The 22,534-nt window shown below is 38.2% G+C and overlaps 1 protein-coding gene across 1 annotated transcript; it reads right to left on the bottom strand.

Moving 5' to 3' along the window:
• Nucleotides 1-9,808: 9,808 nt before the first annotated feature.
• On the bottom strand, nucleotides 9,809-22,282 carry OTOP1 (otopetrin 1). The gene is made up of 6 exons (XM_077782572.1): nucleotides 21,652-22,282; nucleotides 16,804-16,973; nucleotides 13,889-13,947; nucleotides 12,255-12,385; nucleotides 10,353-11,299; nucleotides 9,809-9,979 (listed from the first exon to the last, which is right to left on the bottom strand). Exons 1-6 carry the CDS (start codon nucleotides 22,280-22,282, stop codon nucleotides 9,809-9,811), a joined length of 2,109 nt encoding a protein of 702 aa, XP_077638698.1.
• Nucleotides 22,283-22,534: the final 252 nt, after the last annotated feature.

Below are 22,534 nucleotides of genomic sequence, written 5' to 3'. Positions count from 1 at the left end.
TGCTCCTCCAGGCATGTTGGGAAGGACACGAATCACTATACCTTGCTGGATCTGCAGTGGCAGGAAGGAAGATAAAGTGCTAGAGTTACTAAATACAGAGGGAAAAGAAAAACAATCAATCTAATTCTGAAACCTTTTAGGTAATTTTATAAAATTGTCACAAGAAAACTGAAACTTCACTTTAGTTCTCACTTAAGAAATTGGCGCTACTTTTCCACATTTAAACAGAGTTATATTTAATATTGGAGGAAGAATTTAGCTTTTGTCACCACTGAATTCTAAACAGTGTGACTAAAGCTCTGATGCTGAGGCAATGTGTTGCTTGCACAAACTCTGCTTTCCTAAGCAATGCCTCCTACAATTTCTCTAAACGAAGAAGCAGATTGCACAAGTATTTCTGCACATGCCTGTTGAAGCTGCTAGTCATGGGGATATTTTGTAATGTAGTTAATGGGGATTTTTTATGCCAAAAGCAATGATCCAGTTTGCTTGTTTACCTTATATTCATTGCTTCAGCAATGTAGAAGTGTATTCATTTGCCTCTAATGTGGTATCTGCATGTATGTCTGTGTTTACATGTGTGTTGCCAGTACACACAAGCTATTTAAATAAACACACAGGTAGGTATCTGTCTTAATAACAAAAGTAGCCCAAAAAAACATAGCCTGCTCACAACTCAGCAGCCCCTTGCCCACACTGGTAACTTGGTACAAATCAGAGGTGCAGGTGTGTGTTATCTCCTGCCAGCTCTGCCGGGTATGCTGGAGTCGGGCACAGAGCAGGCGCAAGCAGATGGGAAAGATGCCTTAACTCATTGGAACAAAAATTATAAGAGCACGCTTGTCAGATGTCTAAAAAATGAAATTTTGCTATGCTTTGTTCTTTACTGTCTGCAATAGGTGGACCCAAAGTGGAGGACCTTCCAAAGTATCCCATTTATTGGCCAAGAGTTGTATTTGGCTGTCAGAAGCCTGTAACTCAGAATTTAGAGGATATAATATCTTTTCCCACCTATTTAATCTGTAGCAATCATTCTTGGTTTCCAGACGGTGTGAATTGATGTTCCCCAAAGCTCCCTGTGGATAAAGATCGAGCTTTGAACTGGGGGAAGATTTGTCACCCAAAGGTGCAGCTGTCAATGGATGCATCAGTGATAGGGTCTCCAATGCTGATCCAATATTTAATGCTTGAATGTTCAAAACTTTCAAGGCAAAGGAATGCATTAGGAGATCAAGAATATTTTCAACGGTAATAGAAAAAAATCCTAGTTTGTGATGGGGTGGCATGTGAGCCTAAAACCCCCATGCTGACAGACTCTGAGTTGGGAAGAAGCAGAGCAGGAAGGAGCAACAGGACAACTGCTTTGTGCTTTTACTGGATCATTCACAACGGCATCAAGTCAGAGAAACAATCACTTAATGGGGACATTTATGGTGTGTTATAACATTCCATCCACTGCCATCAAATTTTTTTGAGCCTGAGATTAAAACCTTTAGCATTTATAGGTTATTAGCATCCTTTTTTAACTTTCTGTAGGCAGTTTGCATATAAATCTCATTTTAAGAATAGTCCATTAAACCCACAGCTGTCATCTTGCTGAGAGATTTGGGGTGGGGATTTTTTTCCCATCCTGAAATCATCTTTGTAATGTCTTTTGTGCTTTTCCTTCAGAGCTTTGCATCATTTTTCTCTTTTTTATTCACCTGTTAAAATTGCAGCTCTCTCTCACAGCTGGCAGATTGAAAGTAATGGAATTTAACTGCTATTGCAATGGTTCTGAGAAAAAAAAATCTTTTCAATTCCTGATTTTAGCAATGTATGTTTTACTAGCTCTTTCCCTTCATTGCCACATTTTCTATATCCACTTCAAATTACACATAACTATTGTTCTGCCTAACAATATTTATTATAAAATCATCAACATTCACACATTCTCTCATCTGAGAGATACTTGGTGTAAAGAGATAGAAAAATAATTAATGCTGAAAGGAAATTAAAACACAGAGACACAGGTGTACCGCTGAGGTTTAAGCTGTAAAAGCATCTCATCAAAAACCTCCCATTACAGTTAGGCTCTAAAACAGAGAAGAGAGGTAGTGGGAGAGGCAGGATGCTCAAGTGGAGCTGTATTTAGGAGTGTGGCTGTACCAATGCTTAAGGTCAGTCAGTTTTACCCACTGACACTTGGCAGTCTTTATTGCACAGGTGCAGGTGTGTATATAGCATGTGAGAGTGCTGAGGAAGCAGGGAAATAGCTGGTGTCTGTGTGTAGTACAGAAAAATCCATGCAGACTGTGTTGGGTTCTACTGTTCATGTTTCAAACTAAAATAAATATGAGCAATTGGACAATGGTCAGAAATGCATTACAGGAAATATGTCTGGGAAAGTTCCTCAGCTGAGCAGAGGGCAGCAGAAGGGTCAGAACTAGCTGGTGATATCTGACAGGGCGAAAAGTTTTCTATAACAGATGACTTTTAATACTTCAGGTGAAGTTAGAAAAACTTCAGAGGCTAAAAACGGAGTCTATAAGAAATCAGGGTAGAGGTGGGGTACACATTTTTAACAGTAAAGAGGATTAATTGCTGGAACAATTTGTTTTGGATTGCAATAGATTTGCCATCATTTGCAATCTGAAAGCCAAGGCTGAATGCATTTCTCAAAGGCTATGCCTCAGCTCATCCCTCAGCTCTGTCTTGATTCCCAGAGTCCCAAACAGTACTCTGTAGTCCATGTCGTGGGAAAAGTAATTTTGGATGGCTACAGCTACCCTTGCTGGCCTTAGATCCTATTTCGGTTTGTGTTTACATGATTAGCAATTTGTAACAGGATCTGTAATGAGGGTGATATGGTTCCTACATCAGCCATTGATCACTCTGGGAAGTCACAAAATAACTGATGTTAACAGAAGACATTTCCACAGATTTTTTTTTTTAATTCATACCATGCTTGACTTCATTTAAACCAATGGTAAGAAATAAAATACAGATGCTAGCCAAGGCCAGGCTCAAAGGGAACAACACTATTGTAAATATGATTCCTACTGTATTGTCTTAGTTTATTTTGGGGCTTTTGTTTTATAAAATATTATGTTTTATTTTTAAATTATTATCATCAGGTATTAAAAATAGTATAATTTTTTTCTCATAAAGGAAGAGGTCACATGATCAAAAACTACTAAAGATCAGTCATATTTGAAACAAGATAAATAAAAAGAGGAAAAACCCCTGTTTTTTACAATTCAGGAATTTTATTCGTATTCTCTGTGTGTGCATGGGAAGAACTGTCCTGAGAAAATAATCAAGATGAAAAAGGTGATTTTAATTTTCTAATGCTGAACACATCAAGATTTTTATTTTGTCTTTTGCCAACTATACTATCAAACTGCAAATAAAAATCAGGTGGTCTTAGTTCCCCAAGAAGCTGCTGTAATTTTTGTATCTGGCTTCAATAGCATAACAATTTGCCCTGTGGAGTAATTTGAAAACAAATGTCTTTTCAGTGTTCTGATCTGTCTGTTTTCCTGACCTACTGTACATTAGGAGGATCTATGAATTTTATACTGAAAGTGTAAAGTAGAGGTTTTTTAATTAAATAATTTTTATTGAAACTTTTACTAACAATATCATTTATCTTAGGATTTTACCCTGTCTATTAAAATAGTATGAGATTATCTTTCACAAAATGAGTAGGAAAACCAAATCCTTCATGGACTCAAACAGTAATTTCAGGAATGAAATCAGACACTATTGTGAAGACTGTTCAGTCTGATAGAAAAGATGGGCTCAGAAAGCAGAAGTCAGCAGCTGGGTGCCTGCCTCTCAAGGAACAGAGATGATGTCTCACAGGGTCAGACAGTGACTCATCCTTGGGCTCCCCTCCTCCCAGAAGGCAGCTGCTGCTTGGAACAGAATGGGGTTGGGAAGCAGGACACACAAACCTCATCTGTTTCACTGGCACTGTGTCCTTGCAGAAGAGCCTGTTGCAAATGCTACACTGAAAACTGCAGAGCAAGGTAAGTTTACAAGTGTGTCAATAGTTAGAACTGATAGGGGTTTTAATCTGTACTTTCTAGAGTTGTGTAAGACCAGCATTAGATTTCATAGTTCAGAATTTATTTGGGGAAAGAATTACAGCTTCAAATTTTTAAACATTAGTGACAAGGATTAACAACTTTGTTACTTTGAGATAAAGAGCAATAAACTGCAACTTTTACTTATTTCTGCCTTTTCCCCTGCCTTAAGCAGTACTTGAAATAGCATGCTCATTTAGAATCCTTCTGGTTTCTTCTCCAACACAGATAATGAGAGTCAAAGGAGTTTCAAGTGCAGAGAGTATCAAGCATCCCTGTAATTCCTTTAGAAAACCTCCCTGTTATTCTGGCTGATGCACTGCAAATCAAAGGAGGGAACATACAGGGTGAAAAGCATATGCTCAAATAAGTCAGGGTAAATATCCCAAATTCAGCACAAGGTCAGTGTATTGCTGCAGTGGAACAAAGTTTGCAAGTGCAGGCACAGCTGGCTCTTCTTGGTATAGTGAAGTTTGGGTTCTTGACTCTTATTGGATTGGAAAGATTTTCCAAAATGGAGAACAAAGAAAATATAATTGTTTAGAGAGAAGAAAGACATTCTGATGATTGGAAAGGACTGGAGGACATTTTCAAAAGAGATACATCTTTTAAATTTATTTCTTAGTAATTAACTATTAGATTCAAGCAGGCAGTGAGGGAAAACCCTACCTGGGGAGCACTGTAGGCATGCTTCTCATGCCTGGCAGAGGAGCAGCAGGAAGGACAAGGAAGGGGGTTCGTGTTACCAGCTACCATTAAGATGTTGTTACAAAACTACTGCTCACTGCATAATTGCTGTTGGTTGCTGCCTTCCTACAAAAGTCATTGCCTGCTAGAAGTGAAATTACTAAATTCAGAAAATTATGGACTCAAATTGGAACCAGACAAAAAGCATGGACTTAGCCTTAAGTATATTAATTGTATCTGTTCATTCATAAAATCATTCTAATCTTCAGTTAAGCCTGGTAAATATTTGATAGCACTATAAATTAGAATAAAGAAGTTATGGTATCATTTAAAATCCTGGCCAGCCACTCACTCCCTCCTCCAGAGTGGGATGAAGGAGAGAATTAGAAAGGTACGAAAATCTGTGGGTTGAGAAAAAGACAATTTAACAGGTAATGCAAAAGGCATGTGAGCAAGCAAAGTGAAACCAGGAATTAATTCTGCACTTCCTGTGGGCAGGCAGGTGTTCAACCATTCCCAGGAAAGTAGGGATCCCTCACATAACAGAGACTTGGGAAGACAAATGCCATCACTCAAAATGTGTGTCCACTCCCCCACTGCTTCCTTCTTCCCTCAGATTTGTGCCCAGCACGAAGCCCTAGGGTGTGGGATGTGGTGCCATGTCCCTGGGGCAGCTGTCCTGGCTGTGTCCCCTCCCAGCTCCTGGTGCACCCCCAGCCTCCTCACTGTGGGGTGGGATGATGGACAGAAAAGGCCTTGGCTCTGTGCTGCTCAGCAATAGCTGAAATACCCCTGAGCTAGCAGCACTGCTCCCAGCACAAATCCCAAACACAGCCCCACACTCACTGCTCGGAAGAAAATTAACTCTATCTCAGCCAAAAATAGCACATGTGGAGCTGTTCCTCGCTCAAATTAAAATGCTGATGTAGTTCACCAGCATTAATGATTCTACGTGTGGTTTTCACAATATGGCTTTTAATTCCAGGTGTATTGCAGTGACATTCAAGCAAAGATTTATTGGAAACTAAACATAAAACACCCACTGCTTTGTTACAAATGAAGTAGAGAGATAGCAGCTGGTTTTCCTGCAACCCCTGTTCTTTCAAATCTTTCCACCTACTGCATCCATCTTTATTTGTACTTAGGCATAAATCGTGGTCCTTTTGCTTCTGGCAAGAAAATGAAAAATGTGTTGGTAAAGATTTTACAACCAAAGGTCATATTTTAAAGATGAAATTCAGTTCTTTTTTAGGTGAAGAACAGTGGTAGAGGAAGGCAGGAGGCATGCCATATAGAACTAAAGGTTTTGCTTTAAATGTCATCCAAATTAACATTACGGGACATAACACACCTCCTAATTTAAAAAAAAAAGAAACAACAACAACAAAAACCCCGATAAATAATAATAATAACAAGTATTCTAACCATTGACTACTGACATTAAAATATCATCAACTTCAAGATGAAATTGATCCTTTAGAAACCAATAGAGCCAAACCTTTATTTTAAAGTTCTCCTTAACAATTGCAGCTGCTTCAATTCTGTTTAAATCCAGGTCTCATTTTATTCATGCATGCATAGAATGAGGCCAAATGCTTGGGGACAAGGGTTCCCAGGGAATAAGTGATCCAATGGCCATCTGTACACACATCATGTCTAATCAAGGTGAGGTGGCGAAAATAAAAATTATTAGATTATTAAAATCTTTGACATTTGGGAATGTTTTTTATCTCATGGATTTTTGGTGAAGATGCATGAATTATTTAAGGCAGTGATAAGAAACATGCACTTATATTACTTGGGTAATTTCCCTCCCTGCTGTTCTCTGGAGCCATCTATTTATCTGCACTTATATAGTCCACTCAAAGTCTATGGAAAACAAGTGGACAATACAACACACAAATATTTCCAAAATTATCAAAATGGACATTATTTTTTGTGTGTGTGTGATTAAAAGAGAAAATTCTAAGTATTGAGAAATACTAGTAAAAGGAATTAACTTCTTTTAGAAGGCCTCAACCATGAGTCTTCCATTTTCTATCTCAGTGTCATTGACACAAAAAACCACTTGGAAAATCTGTGGTCATGCAAATTTGACTCTTCTGGTAAATTGGGGATTGCAGTGCTCTTTTTGCCCCTTAGCAGCCTTTAATTCTGCACACATATGAGTTTAAATGTAACCAAAGCATGCATTATTGAATAGAGATAAAATGATTCAATGAAGAAAGGAAAGGAGTGGAAGAGCCTAATAGAAGGATGAACATAAGAAAATAACTTTCTGGTTAAGATTATGCAGCAAAAATTCAGAATCCTTTGCCTATCAAGCACATTTCACTAAAGAAATTACCTTTTAAAAAGGTCTCTTTTAAAATAATATTAGATTGGAGCACCTCAGGAGAATATCAATAAGCAGCTGTTAGACCTCTCTCCTGGGTAAGCAGGCTCTCGTGCCTCCTGTCACATGCCCAAGCAGATAGATAGGCAGAAATAAGGTAGTTTTATGTTATTTATTATCTTTCCAAACCTGTGATAAATCAGTATTGTTGCTATATACTAGAGGGAAAAAATAAGAAAAGAGTTGTTTGAGAAAGCCCGGGTTTAGCATTGAGCAGAGAGTTAGAGGTCACACTATATTAACTATGTTAATCTAAGTATTTTTCCTTGTCCAAAAATCTATGCTTCTTAAAATTCCATGCTTCTATTTTTCCTGGTTCAAAAATCAATATTTTTTCAAAATGTATATTCTCAAATATTCAGAACTTCATGACTCACTATTGCTTGAAGAGTAGTTAAGCTAAGAGCCACTTCCATCAAATAGTCCCTATTTGGATTAAACAATATTTTTAGAGAGAATTCCTGTTGTGAAAACCTCTTAAGCATGTCATGTCAAAATCAAGTCTCTGGTCCTGAAACAGAACAATTTCAGTCAGCAGGATTTCATCAGTGCAGCATGGAATAGAATTTGCCCATTATCATGTTTAAAGCATTTACTCACTGCCAGAGTGCTACTTTAATTCACTTTTCTGAATAAACTTCAATTTCAGCACTCAAAAGCAATTTAATATTGTGGGCAAATGAAATTTCAATCATAATGTGAAGAAGCAGAAAGGGCTAAGTAATTGCAAATGAAATATAACTATATAAGGATGTTATTTATTTTTGAAACTTTCAAATGTGTGCTACATGTTTGTAATAGAGCATATGGCCCCTTCTTGGCCTTAGGGATTTAGAGTTAGCTCTGCTTTGGCAGAACACAACTGCTGGAAGTCAGGTAAAGAACACCAGTTCTAGCTAAAGAATGACATGGGGCCCATCCCACAGGAGCAGAGGAAGAAGAAACAGGCTTCCTCTAGCCATCTTTGTGAGCACTTGAAGGTTGAAATGGAATTTTTTCCCCTACCTAGTGAAAGTGTCTTTTCTAAAATCACTGAAAATCAAACAACTGATATTGCTTTGCAGGAAGATGGGAATTCTCATTCTCAGTCTCCTGATGCTTCATCTAATTCAGACTTCACCTGAGACTTCAGATGGATATTTCTTTATCTGATCTGGGCTCTGTAACAGGTAAAGAAGGTAATAAAAATTCCTAAGCAGGTTATGGCTATGTGTACCTCAAAATAGAACTGAAGATTAATTATGATGTGAAGCAATTCCTGAAGCAACCTAAAGCAATCAGGTGATTTATCAAATGATCCGTGTTTGCCATCTAGTGGTACAAAGCCAAATTTTTTTTTCTGCTGCAGAAGAGCAGACACAACTGCTGAAATCTCCTATCTCAGAAGCAAATCTCTCCCACACAGAAATGTTCCTGCTCTCGGGATGATGGTGGTGATAAGTGTACAACTGTCCTTTCAGGAACCAGGTGCAGAAATTCAGCCCTTGACCCACCAGACTTAGGACTAGGTCATCAACAAATTAGCAAGGGTTATCCAGTAATTAATTGATCTGTAGCTCCAGTGTCCTGGTTACTGCTCCAGTCTTTTGATCTTGCAGGTGCAGATTCTAAGAATATTCAGGTACCCAGCTTTTCACTGCTTTCTGTGAGAATTCAAGCAACAAACAGGGTTTTGAGAATATATTCTAACACCTTGTAAACCACACTTATAAAACTCTCAGCCAAAGACCCTCTGGATTTCTAGAAGCTTCAGCTTTGCTTTACAGCACCTCTGTATGAAAACATATGATTATTTTCCATCCAGGAGACTGATCTACAATGAAATTAGCAGATCAATAAAAATTGTGCAGAGAATACATACCATTCTGGCACTGGAACACATATACCTAAATATGAACTATAAGACTAGTTATTTCAAGAATGTTTCAATAAATAATTAAGTAAAAGGATTAATTTTATTTCTCAGTTGTACAGTAAATACATAAAAATTAATATAAATTTATTTTATCAGAAAAAATTATATACAGCATTATATCTAATCATACATGTTTCTCACCTAGATTTCTTGCTATCTATATCTAGCCACAAAATAATAATTATATATTGATTTTCATCAGTAACAAGGAACTTTAAACTAATTCCCATGCCCCAATTATCTAGTAAATGTTTTTAGGTTTTACTATAAAAAAAAAAAAAGCTAGGAATTAAGACTTGGAGTTTTCCTATTATCTCTGGGATTCAAGAGAAGCTCTTCCTGAGATTTTCTGTTCTAAGTCATACAAAATTTTTTGTAAACCCCTTTCACAAGTCACAGTGAATGAAAACAAAGCCATACAAATTATAGAGAGAAAAAATCCCAGATGACTAAAACAAAGATTAATGAGATTGAATTAACTTTACTATGTAGTGTTAATCATATTAACACTAATATGATTCTGAAAAGTGTATTTACACAATAACACCACATATACAACAAAACATGTGGAAAGAAAGAAAAATTACATGCTATTAGCTATGGTCCCTTCTTTAAAAAAAATTATTGGATCTTCTATTTATTGAGCAGCTGCTTATTCACTCATTCATTCATCCACTCCCTCAACTGTTATTTATGTAATTAATTATTCAAGCAATTGTTCACTGAGGGACCGTATATGATCTATGTTTTACAATTGACCTCAAAGAGCGAGGCAGCTGAATGCATCCGATAGAAAATAGAAAAAGGCATTGCAAGGTTCACAACAATTATCCAGGGTTCAAAGCCAAAAACTATTTCTTCCAGTCCATTGTCGTACTCCGGGCGGCACCCGAACGCCGGTGGTATCCACAGCTGCAGGGAAAGAACGCGAGGCCAATATTAATCACCAGCCATACAAGTCAATAGCCCTTAATGACTGTGACTCCACCGTACTGCAAACTGGCTTCAGGAATCCCTAAGAAATCCCTCCCTCATGCTGCTAGGGCAGGCTGGTGGAACAGGGCTTCAGATTTTGCTGTTGCTGTTTTTGGACCATTACTGAAAGGAGCCTCCCTTATTCCTCATTTGGATAAATTTTGTTCCCGAAAAGCATATTCACTTCTTCCAGAAGTAAAATTTACTGCCTACAAACTATAGAACCATGCAATTTTCATATACTTATCAGACTTGAAAGGATGGGAAGCTTTTGGGTATTAACTTGTGAACTACATTCAAAATGTCTTACCGAAAGGTTGCAGAGGAATAAAAACGCAGCAATGTTTTTCAAAATTCTCCTCTTGTTGTTAGTAACTGAGTTTCTGCTGTAAAATGAGAAATCTGAGGCTGAGTGCATGACCAAACTATTGTCCTGACTCGTTTCTTCTCTGGCAACACCAGCAGCATCATTTTCTCTCCCACAGATGCTGCCCTTAAATAGACAGGGTATGTCACCATTGTCACGAGCAGCTCTGCCATTGTAAATCTCTTTGGACAAGGGGGTGAGAGACAAAGTGCTCCCCCGAGATATGGTCACTATCCGAAGAGTTTTAATGGCGTCATTCCCCTTTTCCTGCTCACGGTGGATGGATTCAATGATAAAGAGGTTCTGAATATATTTCTCAATAATAACCAGAACAGAGTAGGGCAGGTTATACCATATGTATTTGGGATGACCTTGGGCACAGATAATGGCAAGGATTGAGCCCCAGGAGAGCAGCCAGGACCCTGCAGCTGTGCCCACCAGCAGTTCTGCATCCAGTTTTCGAGCGGGGTTCTTGGAATTATCCAGCGATCTATCTTCCAGTCTGTAGATGAGAAGGGCGACGACTCCAGCTGTGCACATGAGAGCCAACACGAAGATAGCGTGCAAGTAAAACATAGTAAGTGCTAACTCACTTTTGATTTTTGAACCTCCAATCTGAATTAAATATACAACAACTATGGCTATCGTGCTAGTTAGCACGATTAGTCCAAAAATCATTCCAACAGTTATGCCGTGGAATTTGAATGGAGTTTTGCTTTGCTGGTGGTGCTCAACTTTACGACCAATGTTCTTCCACAGGACATAGAGCATCGTGGATGCTAGGATGTGGTACTCTATGTTAAAGGGATATAGATAATATATTCCCTGAGAAAATATTGAGCAGAGAGTAGTTGTTGTGCAATTGCATTGAGGTGCATGATCATCTAGAACTAAAGGAGAAGGAGAAATCAGTTTTGTGCATTATCAAGGTTCCTTGTTTTAAGTGAATAAGTAAAACATAAATAAAATGCTGAAACACAAAAGGTCAGATTTCAGACAAACAACACACGATTACCCACCTAAGAAAAGGCTTCCCCATGCTCCACTGGGGATTGAAAGCACGGGGCATCTCCAGCAGTTGTCATAGAATGGCCTGGGCTGCAAGGGACCTTAAAGATCATCTATTTCAACACCCCCCCATCCCCAGTGTGGACAGGAACTTTTCACTAGACCAGATTGCTCAAAGCTCCATCTAACCTGGCCTTGAACATTTCTAGGGATGTAGCATCCACAGCTTCTCTGAGCAACCTGTTCCAGTGTCTTAACACTCTCACAGTGAAGAACTTTTCTCTTTATATCTTCCTTACTCTAAAAGTTTGCTGACTACAACTTGCACCATCTTGCCAATGGAGAAAATTATTCATTAGTAAAAAAAGCACTCAGAACAAAGTCTTTGTCTTGTAAAACAGCACTAATGGATAACTTAGAGCCATCCTACTGAATCCTGTAGGACCACAGGCTACATGCAATCACTCTCCTGGGAAAGATTTGCAAGATTATCCATACTTGGTTTTTTATGAATAACTTGGTAAGTAGTAAACTCTCTTTTTAATACTGCTATGTTAATTTATTACTGTGATTTAGTAATAAAATGATTCCTTAGTGATGTTATTCCTGAAAATAAATGTTCTCAAAAAATCTATTTGTTTGGAACTTAGAAGAAAATTACTGCCTTGTTCACATATATAATAATGATCGTATAACATTTCAGTATCAGCTAATTGCCATGTGCCCCAGAATATCTATGCTGACATAATCATGAATGACTCAGCTAAATACAGTGACACTGTTTTGTATGAGTATGCTAGAGCAGGAATTTTACAATGCACCAAGACTTCTGCTTACCTATAGTTATGTTCCCAAAACCAAGTGTGATTAGTCTTTCCTTATGTTCATTCAATTGATGTTTTGACTCTGTTAACACACCATTTGTCCACAGGAGCAAATTTGTGAAAACTGAATGGATAACACCAAACCTACAAAGCAAAGTAATTATTGCAGGAATCCACACAGACTGTATCTCATGAAATATGTGAAAAGAAATTAAGTGGATTAACTTTCTATGAAATTAAATGGATTAACTTTCTATGTACAAGCTATACGGCAATATTTATTTGTCAATGCAGAGGGAGGGTTGAAAAATCATCACCAATCTTTAAAGATGTTCTGCAGTCACTGAAATCAGACTTCCAGGACCTTACAGAAATGTCATATATATTAAATGGCCTAATGTATTAAACTGTTAATAGAAGGCCAGGTGTTTTCCTGCACCTGAGGCTGTTCATGCTTCGTCACCAAGAAAAAGTCCTTTATTACAACACTGTTCTCATAATAAAGTTGCAGTTAGAAATATTTTAAATCTACTTATAAACAGAGCTGATAGCACCAGCTGACGTTACAAAGCCTTTTGAAATCACTCTCTTCCTGAGCGTGAAGTTTGAACACTTACCCAAGAGAGCAGAACAGATGGAGAACCTTCACCACAGATTATGTTTCTGAGCAAATTCATTTTACCTCCTATAGAAACTGGTCAGATCATTGATGACTTTAAATTGAAAATTACCATGTTTGTTTACTTGTGTTCTACGTGCAGACAGATTAATATACATGAATCCACCTTCTCACAAAACTAGAAAACACATTGGATCAGATTTGGTACATAGGATACCACCAGGGAGGTTGTGTTTCCAAGTGCATGTGCACAGCTGCATCTACCACAGCTGTGAGGTCTGGTAGATATGCCTGAGGAATGGGATGCCAGAAGGACCTGGATGAGCTCAAGAAGTGGCCCTATGGGAACCTTAGGAGGCTCCAAAAGGCCAAGTGCAAGGTCCTGCAGCTGGGTCAGGGCAAGCCCCAGCATCAACACAGGCTGGAAACATTGAAGGTCAGGTTGGATGGACCTCTGAGCAGCCTGATCTAGTTAAAGGTGTCCCTGCTTATTGAAGAGGGGTTGGACTAAATTACTTTTAAAGTCATATAGTCCAACCCCTCTGCAAAAATTTAGTCATTTCTTCCAACCCAAACTATTCTATGCATCTAAGACCTAGTTTTAAAAAGGTGTTTTCCATAAAATCAATATAAAATACCTCAGTTACATTGCATTGACTGCAGGTTGGTGATACAGGTTCCCTTCCAGTAGTTAAATAAATAAAACATAATATAATGCACAGTCTTAAAACACATATATGCTGCTTCCTTCTTAAGTGACTCTGTGGTATCATATATTGCCATTTTCCTCTCTCATGAGAAAAATATATGTGTTCTGTCACTATTTTGTGTTACAAAATATCAGTGCAGGTTGAGTAAGGGTAAGTGGAGTTAGTTTAACTGTTCTATTTCTTTCTACTTAGTGCAATCAAGAGGAGAATCAATCTCTGTATATTTTCACTGTCTCTCATACAATAAATCTTTGGTGTTAAAGCACTGTACAGACCTACACCTATTAACTTGCCAGATGAGGATCAGATCCACTTTACCTTTCAAGTGTTTTGAAAGACTGGATAACATCCTTTGCATGACACCACAGAAAATACACCTAAATGGAAAAAATACAGAGATATATGGTTACACTAATGCATATGTGTAACACTCAGAAAGGAAAGTGCATGTGTAGATAGACATTCAAATGGTTAAAATTTCTGATTATTTAAACTGAGGCAGCTCCATCTCCACACATGTGAAAGAGCTCATGATTTCATGTGATATTTACACAGAACCTGAGATTCTTACATGAAAAATCAGTGGCTTAATAGTAGAAATTCTAAGTATCACTCACCAAAACATATTTTCCTTCTGTATCTGAAGAGACTTTTATTTCAATGACAAACAAAATAAAGCCACTGGCTGTGGATAGAGGTGTGATTGTTGCAGGGCATAGTGATGCTAAGTTTGAATAATTTATGAAATATATCAAATTCTATGGATGGAAAGAGATTGATGAAAGGATGCTAGACTTGATCAATAAAACAACAAATTCCCAGAAAGCATGAGAAAAGTTTGTACTAACTGCATGGGAGACAATCCCATTAAGAACACAGCAGCTGCACTCAAGGATAGCAAAGAAAACTCAAACAAGGAGTAAAAGAGAGAGATAAAAACAATGAGTTAGCAAGTCAAGGTAAGGGGGTTAAAATTAGAACTCTCTGTTTGTGAGAGCATAATGGAGACCTCAGAAAAAGATTGCCACTGAAACAAAACCAAGTGTGGAGAGTTTCAAGAACTATATCAATGTTCCTCAGGGATGTTAGGATGACACTAACATTCTGTTAACTCCCAGTAGTTCCTAGGATACTGAAGTCATCAGTAGGTGAACTATCAGGAGAGAAAGAGTCCTGAGATTTCTCTTAGAAATCTGCCTGGTTTGGTATTCCAGAAATGGTCTGAAAAGTGACAAAAACTTTGGGTTCTTCTTCAGCAACCAGAGTAACTGGAAGCCCATTTTCCCACAGCATCCATCACTGTAGGATGCCTTCACAGCCCCTGTTTCTGAGGCAATCTATGCTAGGCAAATGCAGCTCTTTATGGCTCATCTATGCTACCCAACAGTAACAATTCCTCTAATGAAGCATTCATCAATGAGAGGAGTGGCCACTGTAAAATCTTAGATGTAAAGACTAAAATATTTCATGTAGGCTTCTACTGAAATCAAATTGAAATTACCTTAGTCTCTAATGCCATATTCTATTTCCCATCCTGGGAAAAATGCAGTAAAATCTGACAGCAGATCTGAAACCATTCCTTAAAACTTATAAAAACACAAGTTTTGAAGATGTGTTCAGATACAAGATAGGGGGAAGAAATAGGACAAGTCAGTAAAGAAATAGCATAAAATCCAGTTTTTGCTCACAAAATACTCATTGTGTCAAGGGGACTTCTGCCTGCAGAAGAACATATTGCACAGCCTGCCCTGGGAGGGCAGGTACATGTGAGTTCATACATGGGCTCAGAATGCATGTATTCATTTCATGGCATGTGTCAGGAAGCCTCACTTAGAGTAAATGACAACAGACTCTGGTAAAAAACAAATTCTTTGGTTTTTAGATTACACATATTAGGGATGTTCTCTGCTGAAATTTCATTCACTATTTCAAAGACACAAAAAGATCCATCTTAGGTAAGTTAATTACTTCTTAAATTTAACTTTTTCTTTGATTGCTTAGGCTAACATTCAAGTGTTCATTATTTTAAGCTCTGTAGATGATAAATTCAGTGACACTGGGTGATGTAAAATTTAAATTAGAATTCTTGTTGCCTTTGTTCAGCATTTTTATTCACCATTCTTCCACACTCCAGTTCATGGTGGCTGGAAGCATTGTCAGCTCTGAGTCACTGGCTGTAATGAAGAATGCTGTGTTCAGATCAGGAGGGTAGATTTTTGGTTTGTTTTTCAGAGATGAAGGAATGAAGTTGCAAGACATGGAGAGTGGATATTAAAAGAATGCGAAATTAAGATTACTTCAACCAATGCAGAATTTCACTGTCAGAGAAAAACATAGATGGGGTGAGAGTTACTGTTTAAATTTCAAATTTTTTTTTAACTGTTGAAGAAAGCAGAAAAATGTAGGTTGTTCAAAAGCTCATTTACATACAATCACAACTGCTAGGAAAATATTTATTTTCTTTCTGAATGACATAAACGTCTTGGAAAATTCATAAAAGTGCCTATGATTGAGTATCTCAGTTGAGTAGCTTTTTCTTTCCTCCTTCCCTACAAACCTGCTGACAGGGGTTTAGAGTAGTTCATGTGAGAAACAATCAGCTATGGAGAGTCACCACACACTGTAGACCCAAAGCCTTATAACAAAGAGGCAGCTGGAATATTTCACAGGAGTCACTGACTACGTCTGCTACTGTGCAGCCACTGATAAGAACAACAAAACACTTCTAGGAGGAACATCCATGTTCATTTGTTACAGGAAAGTTGTCCAAGTATTTTAGAACCAGCTAGGAAAGGTTTTGTCCCCTTTAACTTACCAGGCCTACACCTCTAGCCACAAAGGAATTATCAGGTTAGACAGATTTAATTGAACTGTTCTGGCAAGTCCTACATACATAAACAAGGGAATTGTCTTTAGCCAAAATACTCATTTCAGCCTGAAAATTCTGTATGTAACTTCAACTAAACAAAAAGGCTACATAATTTCAACTACATGATAACATTTTTTTATTATTGTTTTTTCAAACACATGTCTGAAACCCATGAATTTTCTGGCTAAGTAACTTCAGGTTGCAAATCCTTGAATTTACTCTACATGCACAAGCATTTAGTTCTCAAAAGTATTCTGTGATACGCTTAGAAATCAAATTATTGTTAAGTCCGCTGATGACAAGATAAAATATATTTTTGGTAAGAAACAAAGATTAATATAAAACTGCAACCAGTGGTTTTTACCTGTAAGATGGTGTGGACAGCATGTGTAACAGGAAAAATGCCTTCAGTTGGTGATAAACAGTTTGAAAAGTCAATATAATATCCAATTTTAAAGGAGTCCAGAATTAAAGTAATCACTGCAAATAATGTAATCCCACCTACAAATGGAAAATATATTAGAAATGTTAATGTAAGTTACAGTGTTATAGTGTCTAGGGACTATATGTAAAATATACAACAACCTATTTAAGGGAATGAAAGTTGATCAACATCTGTATTCTTGTTTAGGGAAATAAGACGAGATCAATGCTCAAGGAAATAATTGACTCTATGAAATTAGTGCCTCTAATCTGTGACAGCCTCTGCCCAGTACATTAAGCAAGGTCATCACCAAGGAACCAAAAATTTAATTTTAATATCTATATTTCACACACACAAAAATATCCTGACATATTACTCTAAATACCCTAAAGAACTTGGAAATACATTTCCCTTTGTTGATTTTTTGTTGCTGTTATTATTTGGTTTGTATCTGTATGACTAAGTACAATCGGCTACAAGATTGCTGAACCAAACTCTAAGACCTCCATTTCCTTGGTTTTGGTTTGTTTTGAGGATTGTTTTGTTTTGTTTTGTGTGGTTGGGTGGGGTTTTGTTTTCCTTTTCTTAGGCTTTTTTCCAAGCAAGTTTTCACTGGATTTAATTTGGACTTATTTGAATGAAGGCTAGATAAAAATTTATCCATGGACCTTAACCAGACCTCATGATATAAACCAGCACCAGGAACTTAATCTTTCTTTACAATTCCTCACAGAGTAAATAACATCATTAGTGTTGACTTGGATAAATATTTATCTTTTATATAGGGCCACAACCTAACTTTCATATAAGTACCATGTATTCCACTTGACATGTGGTAGTAAAAAAGTAATACTAAATTAAAAATGTATTTAATTAATACTTCTATTGTCAAAATTGCATTGATAAAAATTAAGTAGAAATTATATAAACACACTATAATTTTGTTTATTATTTCATTGACCCTTTAAAATTAAACAAAAATAGACTTCAGAAACCTTTTCAATCACAAGTTTATGAATTCCAGCAGGATTTTATGCTTCTGTTTTACAATCTCTCTATAATAAAGCCACTGTAAAATTACTGATTTAATGCAATTTTTACCAAAAGCTAAAAACTTCTGGTTTTGTATTGCAAACTCTAAAACCTCAGCTCTGCACTTCATACATGTGTGTAATCCCATATATTTTTTAAAATTTATGCTTCTTAGGTCAGCTAATTTGTTTTATAACACACATAACAGGACTGAAGCCCATGTTTTTAACTAGAGGTGCCATTTTTATTGTGTATTAAAATAAATGGTATCATAAAATACAAAATTATAGGCTACTCTTGAGATCAAATTATGTTTCTTTCCTTATCTAGAGAATGTTAATAATTCTGAAATAAATTGGAATTTCTAATTTTGATTATATCATTATAAATATAACTGGTTATAAATAACTCTGCCTGAGGTGACTAGACATGCAAGGTGTTAGACTAGATGAACTTCAGAAGTCCCTTCCTACCTGAATTATTCTAAGATTGATTTTGTGATTTATGGTTTATTTACAAAGGAGGCAGGAAATAGCCTGTTTGTCTGAAATTAGTCCATTTCACATGTGTTGTGATTATTTCAATAAGAAGACAAAAGCTATCTTCTGAAGCAAAAAGGTGATATACTACTGACTTCCAAGGATTAGAAGACTTTGTATGATTCTTAATTTTAGATTGTTTCATTTATTCAAATGGTATTTAGATATTTCTGCAATCACCCAGGTGGCCATACTACAAGTACTACAAGTATACAAAGTGTCTAACATGCTTATTTATGGGCTTTGAAAGAGAATGATTGTACTGATTTCCTTAGTCAAAAGTCAAATAACAACCATAATGACCATGCATATGGTATGTTAAGTTTTTCTGACAACTTTTTGTGATAGAATCTTCAGTAGTATGTGCTAATATTAAATGGACACCAGTAATTTCAAGGAAGATAATTCCACTGCTTAGTTATTTTCATTTACAATTGTAAGAAATGTGAAATCATTGCTAATGAATGCTGTTTCATTATTTTTTCTTTTCAAACATTCATTGAAACCTGTGTGTCTTAAGGGATCAATAATATGATTTTCAATAATGCTAAGTGCTACTTCATTTCCTCCTAGTAACCACCAAGAAGATCAGAAAAACATAATGATCCAGTTGCAAAAATACCACTCTCACTTTAAAATATTGTTCAAACAATTGGCAATTCAATGCAGGCAGTAAAAAGATACAAGTTGAAGTGTGTCAATAGCTTTTAAGTTGATCAGTTGTCAATGCTTTAAACAGAAACTAAACACATGCTAAAGGATGTGATGAAATAAAGCTGTGAAGACAACTGGTTTTCATTTTGAGTTCTCTTGGTCACTTCACTTTCCCCAAAAATGGTCAGAGAGCTTTTCCTATCAGAAGAGCAAACTTAGGGGAATAACATTTGGAATAAGCCAAGGAAAGACTTCCTAAAGTTTCCTGTGGTTATTTGGGTCAGGATAACTGTGTTGTATTAAAGGCCCAGCTCTGCCACGAATTTTTCACACATTCAGACTCTAGGAATGGTTCTTGGTCAACCACGCAGGTGGGAAGACAACCAAGCTCAAGGGTTCACACAATTGACACCTTGTTGCAGAAAGGCTTGAGGAAACCTTCCTGTGAGCAGTTCTTGCAAACTGGTCATCTGTCCTTCTAGTGTTGCTAAACATGTCCAAGGAGTCAGTTATAGGAGGTTTTTGTTAAATCATTCCATGTCAATATTTGTCAGAGCAAAATGGTCTAAGCAGGCAACTGCCACCACATTTTACTAAAATGATATTCACAAAGTACTCATGAAAATACACTCATTTTATACAGTTTAATACAAGGACATTTGCTCTCACAATTACAGCAAAGAGATGTTCTTCAAAAACAGCTGATAGAGCTAGTTTAAAAATTGCAGAAACCTTTCAGTGGAAAAATTCAAACAAAATATGTCTGTCCCACTCCATTCTCCCCTTTCCTTTTTGGACTTTTGATCTTTCAGGTAAAAGATTTCTATGACAAAAGCACTGATAAAGAGGAGGGCAAGGGGGATCTTGGCAGAGGAATTGCCACCTGAGTTTTTCCTTAGTTCAAATAAGTTTTCTTTTACCAATAGAGGATAAAGAAGTTGTACAGACTTGTTGTAACTACAAGAAACTCCCAAGAATAGGAAAGTGTAGGTCATTCCCTAAGGGCAAATTTGTTGAATTGCAGCCTAAGAGAAGCCATAGAACCCACAGCACTTGAGAAGCCAGTACAAAGAGCCATCCTGTGCTGGTAAAAGAAATGAATAAGGTAACCTAGTAGTTCAATCTAGGATCTTATTTCTAAGTTTCTGTGACTCCTTATATTCTGTAGGACAAATGAAATGCTGTGAATGCAATGCCAAAAAAAAGAGGGTGGGGGATCCTGCTGTACTTACCCATGCTAGGAAGTATTTATTCCATATTTAGAAGGGGAAGGCTACCCTTTGAGTAACAAAAGCTTAGCTTGGTCCAAGGTAGGATCATATGAAGCCTTGCATGAATTTCAGGAGGTTTTAAGTCACATAAGCTAATAAATGAAAAATGCTTGAGAGATGAATATTGCCTTGAAAAATAGTGAATAATCAAGGGAACAATTCAACAGTTGGTATGTGAACTCCATAAATTTCAGGAAAGAGTCTACAGACCATGTCTGTACATTAGACATTAAAAAAAATAGGTTTTCTGTCAGCTATTCAAACACAAATGTTAACGGTTGCAAAGAAAATAATTTATACACAAGTACTGAGATTGAGAACAAACTACATTTCCACAGCACAACCTTACTTTTGAAAATAATCAGGTGTCAGGTGTTCTTGGAATTTTCATTTAGATATTTCATTAGCTCTGTGAAAATTAGCTGTTGTCTCATTGTTAGTAGGTAGAAAACATTTTAGGAGAAAGCTGTCATAATATTCCACTTAAATACTTTCTGATCTATCATTCACAGTGCTGACTTGAAGAGGCTGGTAAAACTGGGATTGCCTATTATTCCACAAGCACTGATGTAGGCTGTATCTTTTCCTTGGTACCCCAAAACACAGCATTCCTGTCACTACCAGGCTGTGATGTGCTGCCCAAACACCTTCTCTCAATATACCTTTGTATCCTCACTCTGGTACGCACCTGAGCGCAGATAAGGGCCAGCATACCCCACCACTACACTCACAAACTTTTATACTTTTTCTGCAAGCGAATGCTCAGTTTAGATTCCTTGTTTAACTGCTTTATGTACTGATTACAAACTGATCTGGTCAGGGATTTTTTCCTCTTCTGTCTAAATCTAGATGTTTCAAAAGCATCACTGTACACATATAAACAGGAATCTCTATATACATCGGTATAGAGAGCAGTTCAGAACCTTTTTGACTACCATAAAGTAAATTGCGTTATACCATCTGGAAAAGGTGATAATTCCTCCAAGACACCAACAAAATTGCCTCTTCTGCTAGCTATATTTCATTTTTCAAGTTTCACCAAACCAGCCTGGTAAGGAAGAAAGGCGCTGGAGCTTTCAGCACTATAAATGGTAGGTTGGAAAGTGAGGATGTTTAACAAACAGCTTCCCAATACAATCTTCTAGTATGTTCAGCTTATGCATATATTTACTTTAGAGTGCACCGCATGTTCATTCAGTTTGTGAATACCAGGATGCCTCCCGGTAGGGATGGAGAGGGTAACAAAGAGGCAGCAGACACAGGTGATGGCACAGATGTCCCTTGTGCAGTACCGCTCTGTGCCATCCGCCCGTACTTACACTTCAGCCAGCGGGCTCCAGCGTGCGTGTCCTTGTCCCGGATCAGCCTCCTCTGCGTGCAGCTCCTGCAGAGGTACCACAGCATCCACAGCAGCTGGATGAGCATCAGCGTGATGAGGTAGGAGAGCAGGTGGCTCTTGCTGATGCCCACAGCATGCACAGCCCAGGCGAAGGTGAGCAGCAGCCCGGCCAGGAAGAGGTTGATGCCGTACTGGCTGCTGAGGATCTCGGCGTTTTTCTGCGGGTAGCTGCCGCCCACGGCGGGGCACCCGGCGGCTTGCTCCATCTCCCACGCCGCCGGCCAGGTGCTCCAAGCAGGCGGCCCCGCTTTCCCCGGGGAGCCCCGAGGCCGCTGCTGGCCCGTCCCCCATCGCGGCGGGGGCGGAGCGGGACCGCCGGCCCCGGCCGTGCCCTGCCCGCGGGCGGGGGTCCCGGCTGCCGGGGCAGCCCCTCGCTCCCCTCTGCGGGAAAGGCTCCTGAGGCTTTGCGGGACATTCTTCCCTGAGACTGACAACGGCTGGGGTGCAGACCAGGGTAAGGAGAAGTGGCTCGGACAAAGGTTAGTTCGGAGCCTGCCCTGCCCGGCTGGCTCTGTAAAGGACATCGGGTCCTGTCCGTGTTGGGAGACCCGTGCGGTGTAGGTGTGACACATTCCCTGGATAGGAGGATGCGAAAGACACCGTGTGTCGAACAAACCCCCGGCCCGACGGCTGGAAAGCCGAGGAACGGCCAGAACCTGGGAGCCGCTGAGGCTGGAGCCTGCCCTGCAGCCCAGGAGCCTCCAGCTGCTGATGGAGTCCTTCGCACGGCCAGGCAGAGGGATCACACACGTGCTTCACGCTCGGGGCTCCACAGG

The sequence above is a fragment of the Lonchura striata genome, chromosome 4 (assembly GCF_046129695.1).
Source record: "Lonchura striata isolate bLonStr1 chromosome 4, bLonStr1.mat, whole genome shotgun sequence".
Classification (NCBI taxonomy): Eukaryota; Metazoa; Chordata; class Aves; order Passeriformes; family Estrildidae; genus Lonchura; species Lonchura striata.
The sequence above is the reverse complement of the archived record's forward strand: the minus strand, read 5'-3'. Positions and strand labels throughout refer to the sequence as shown.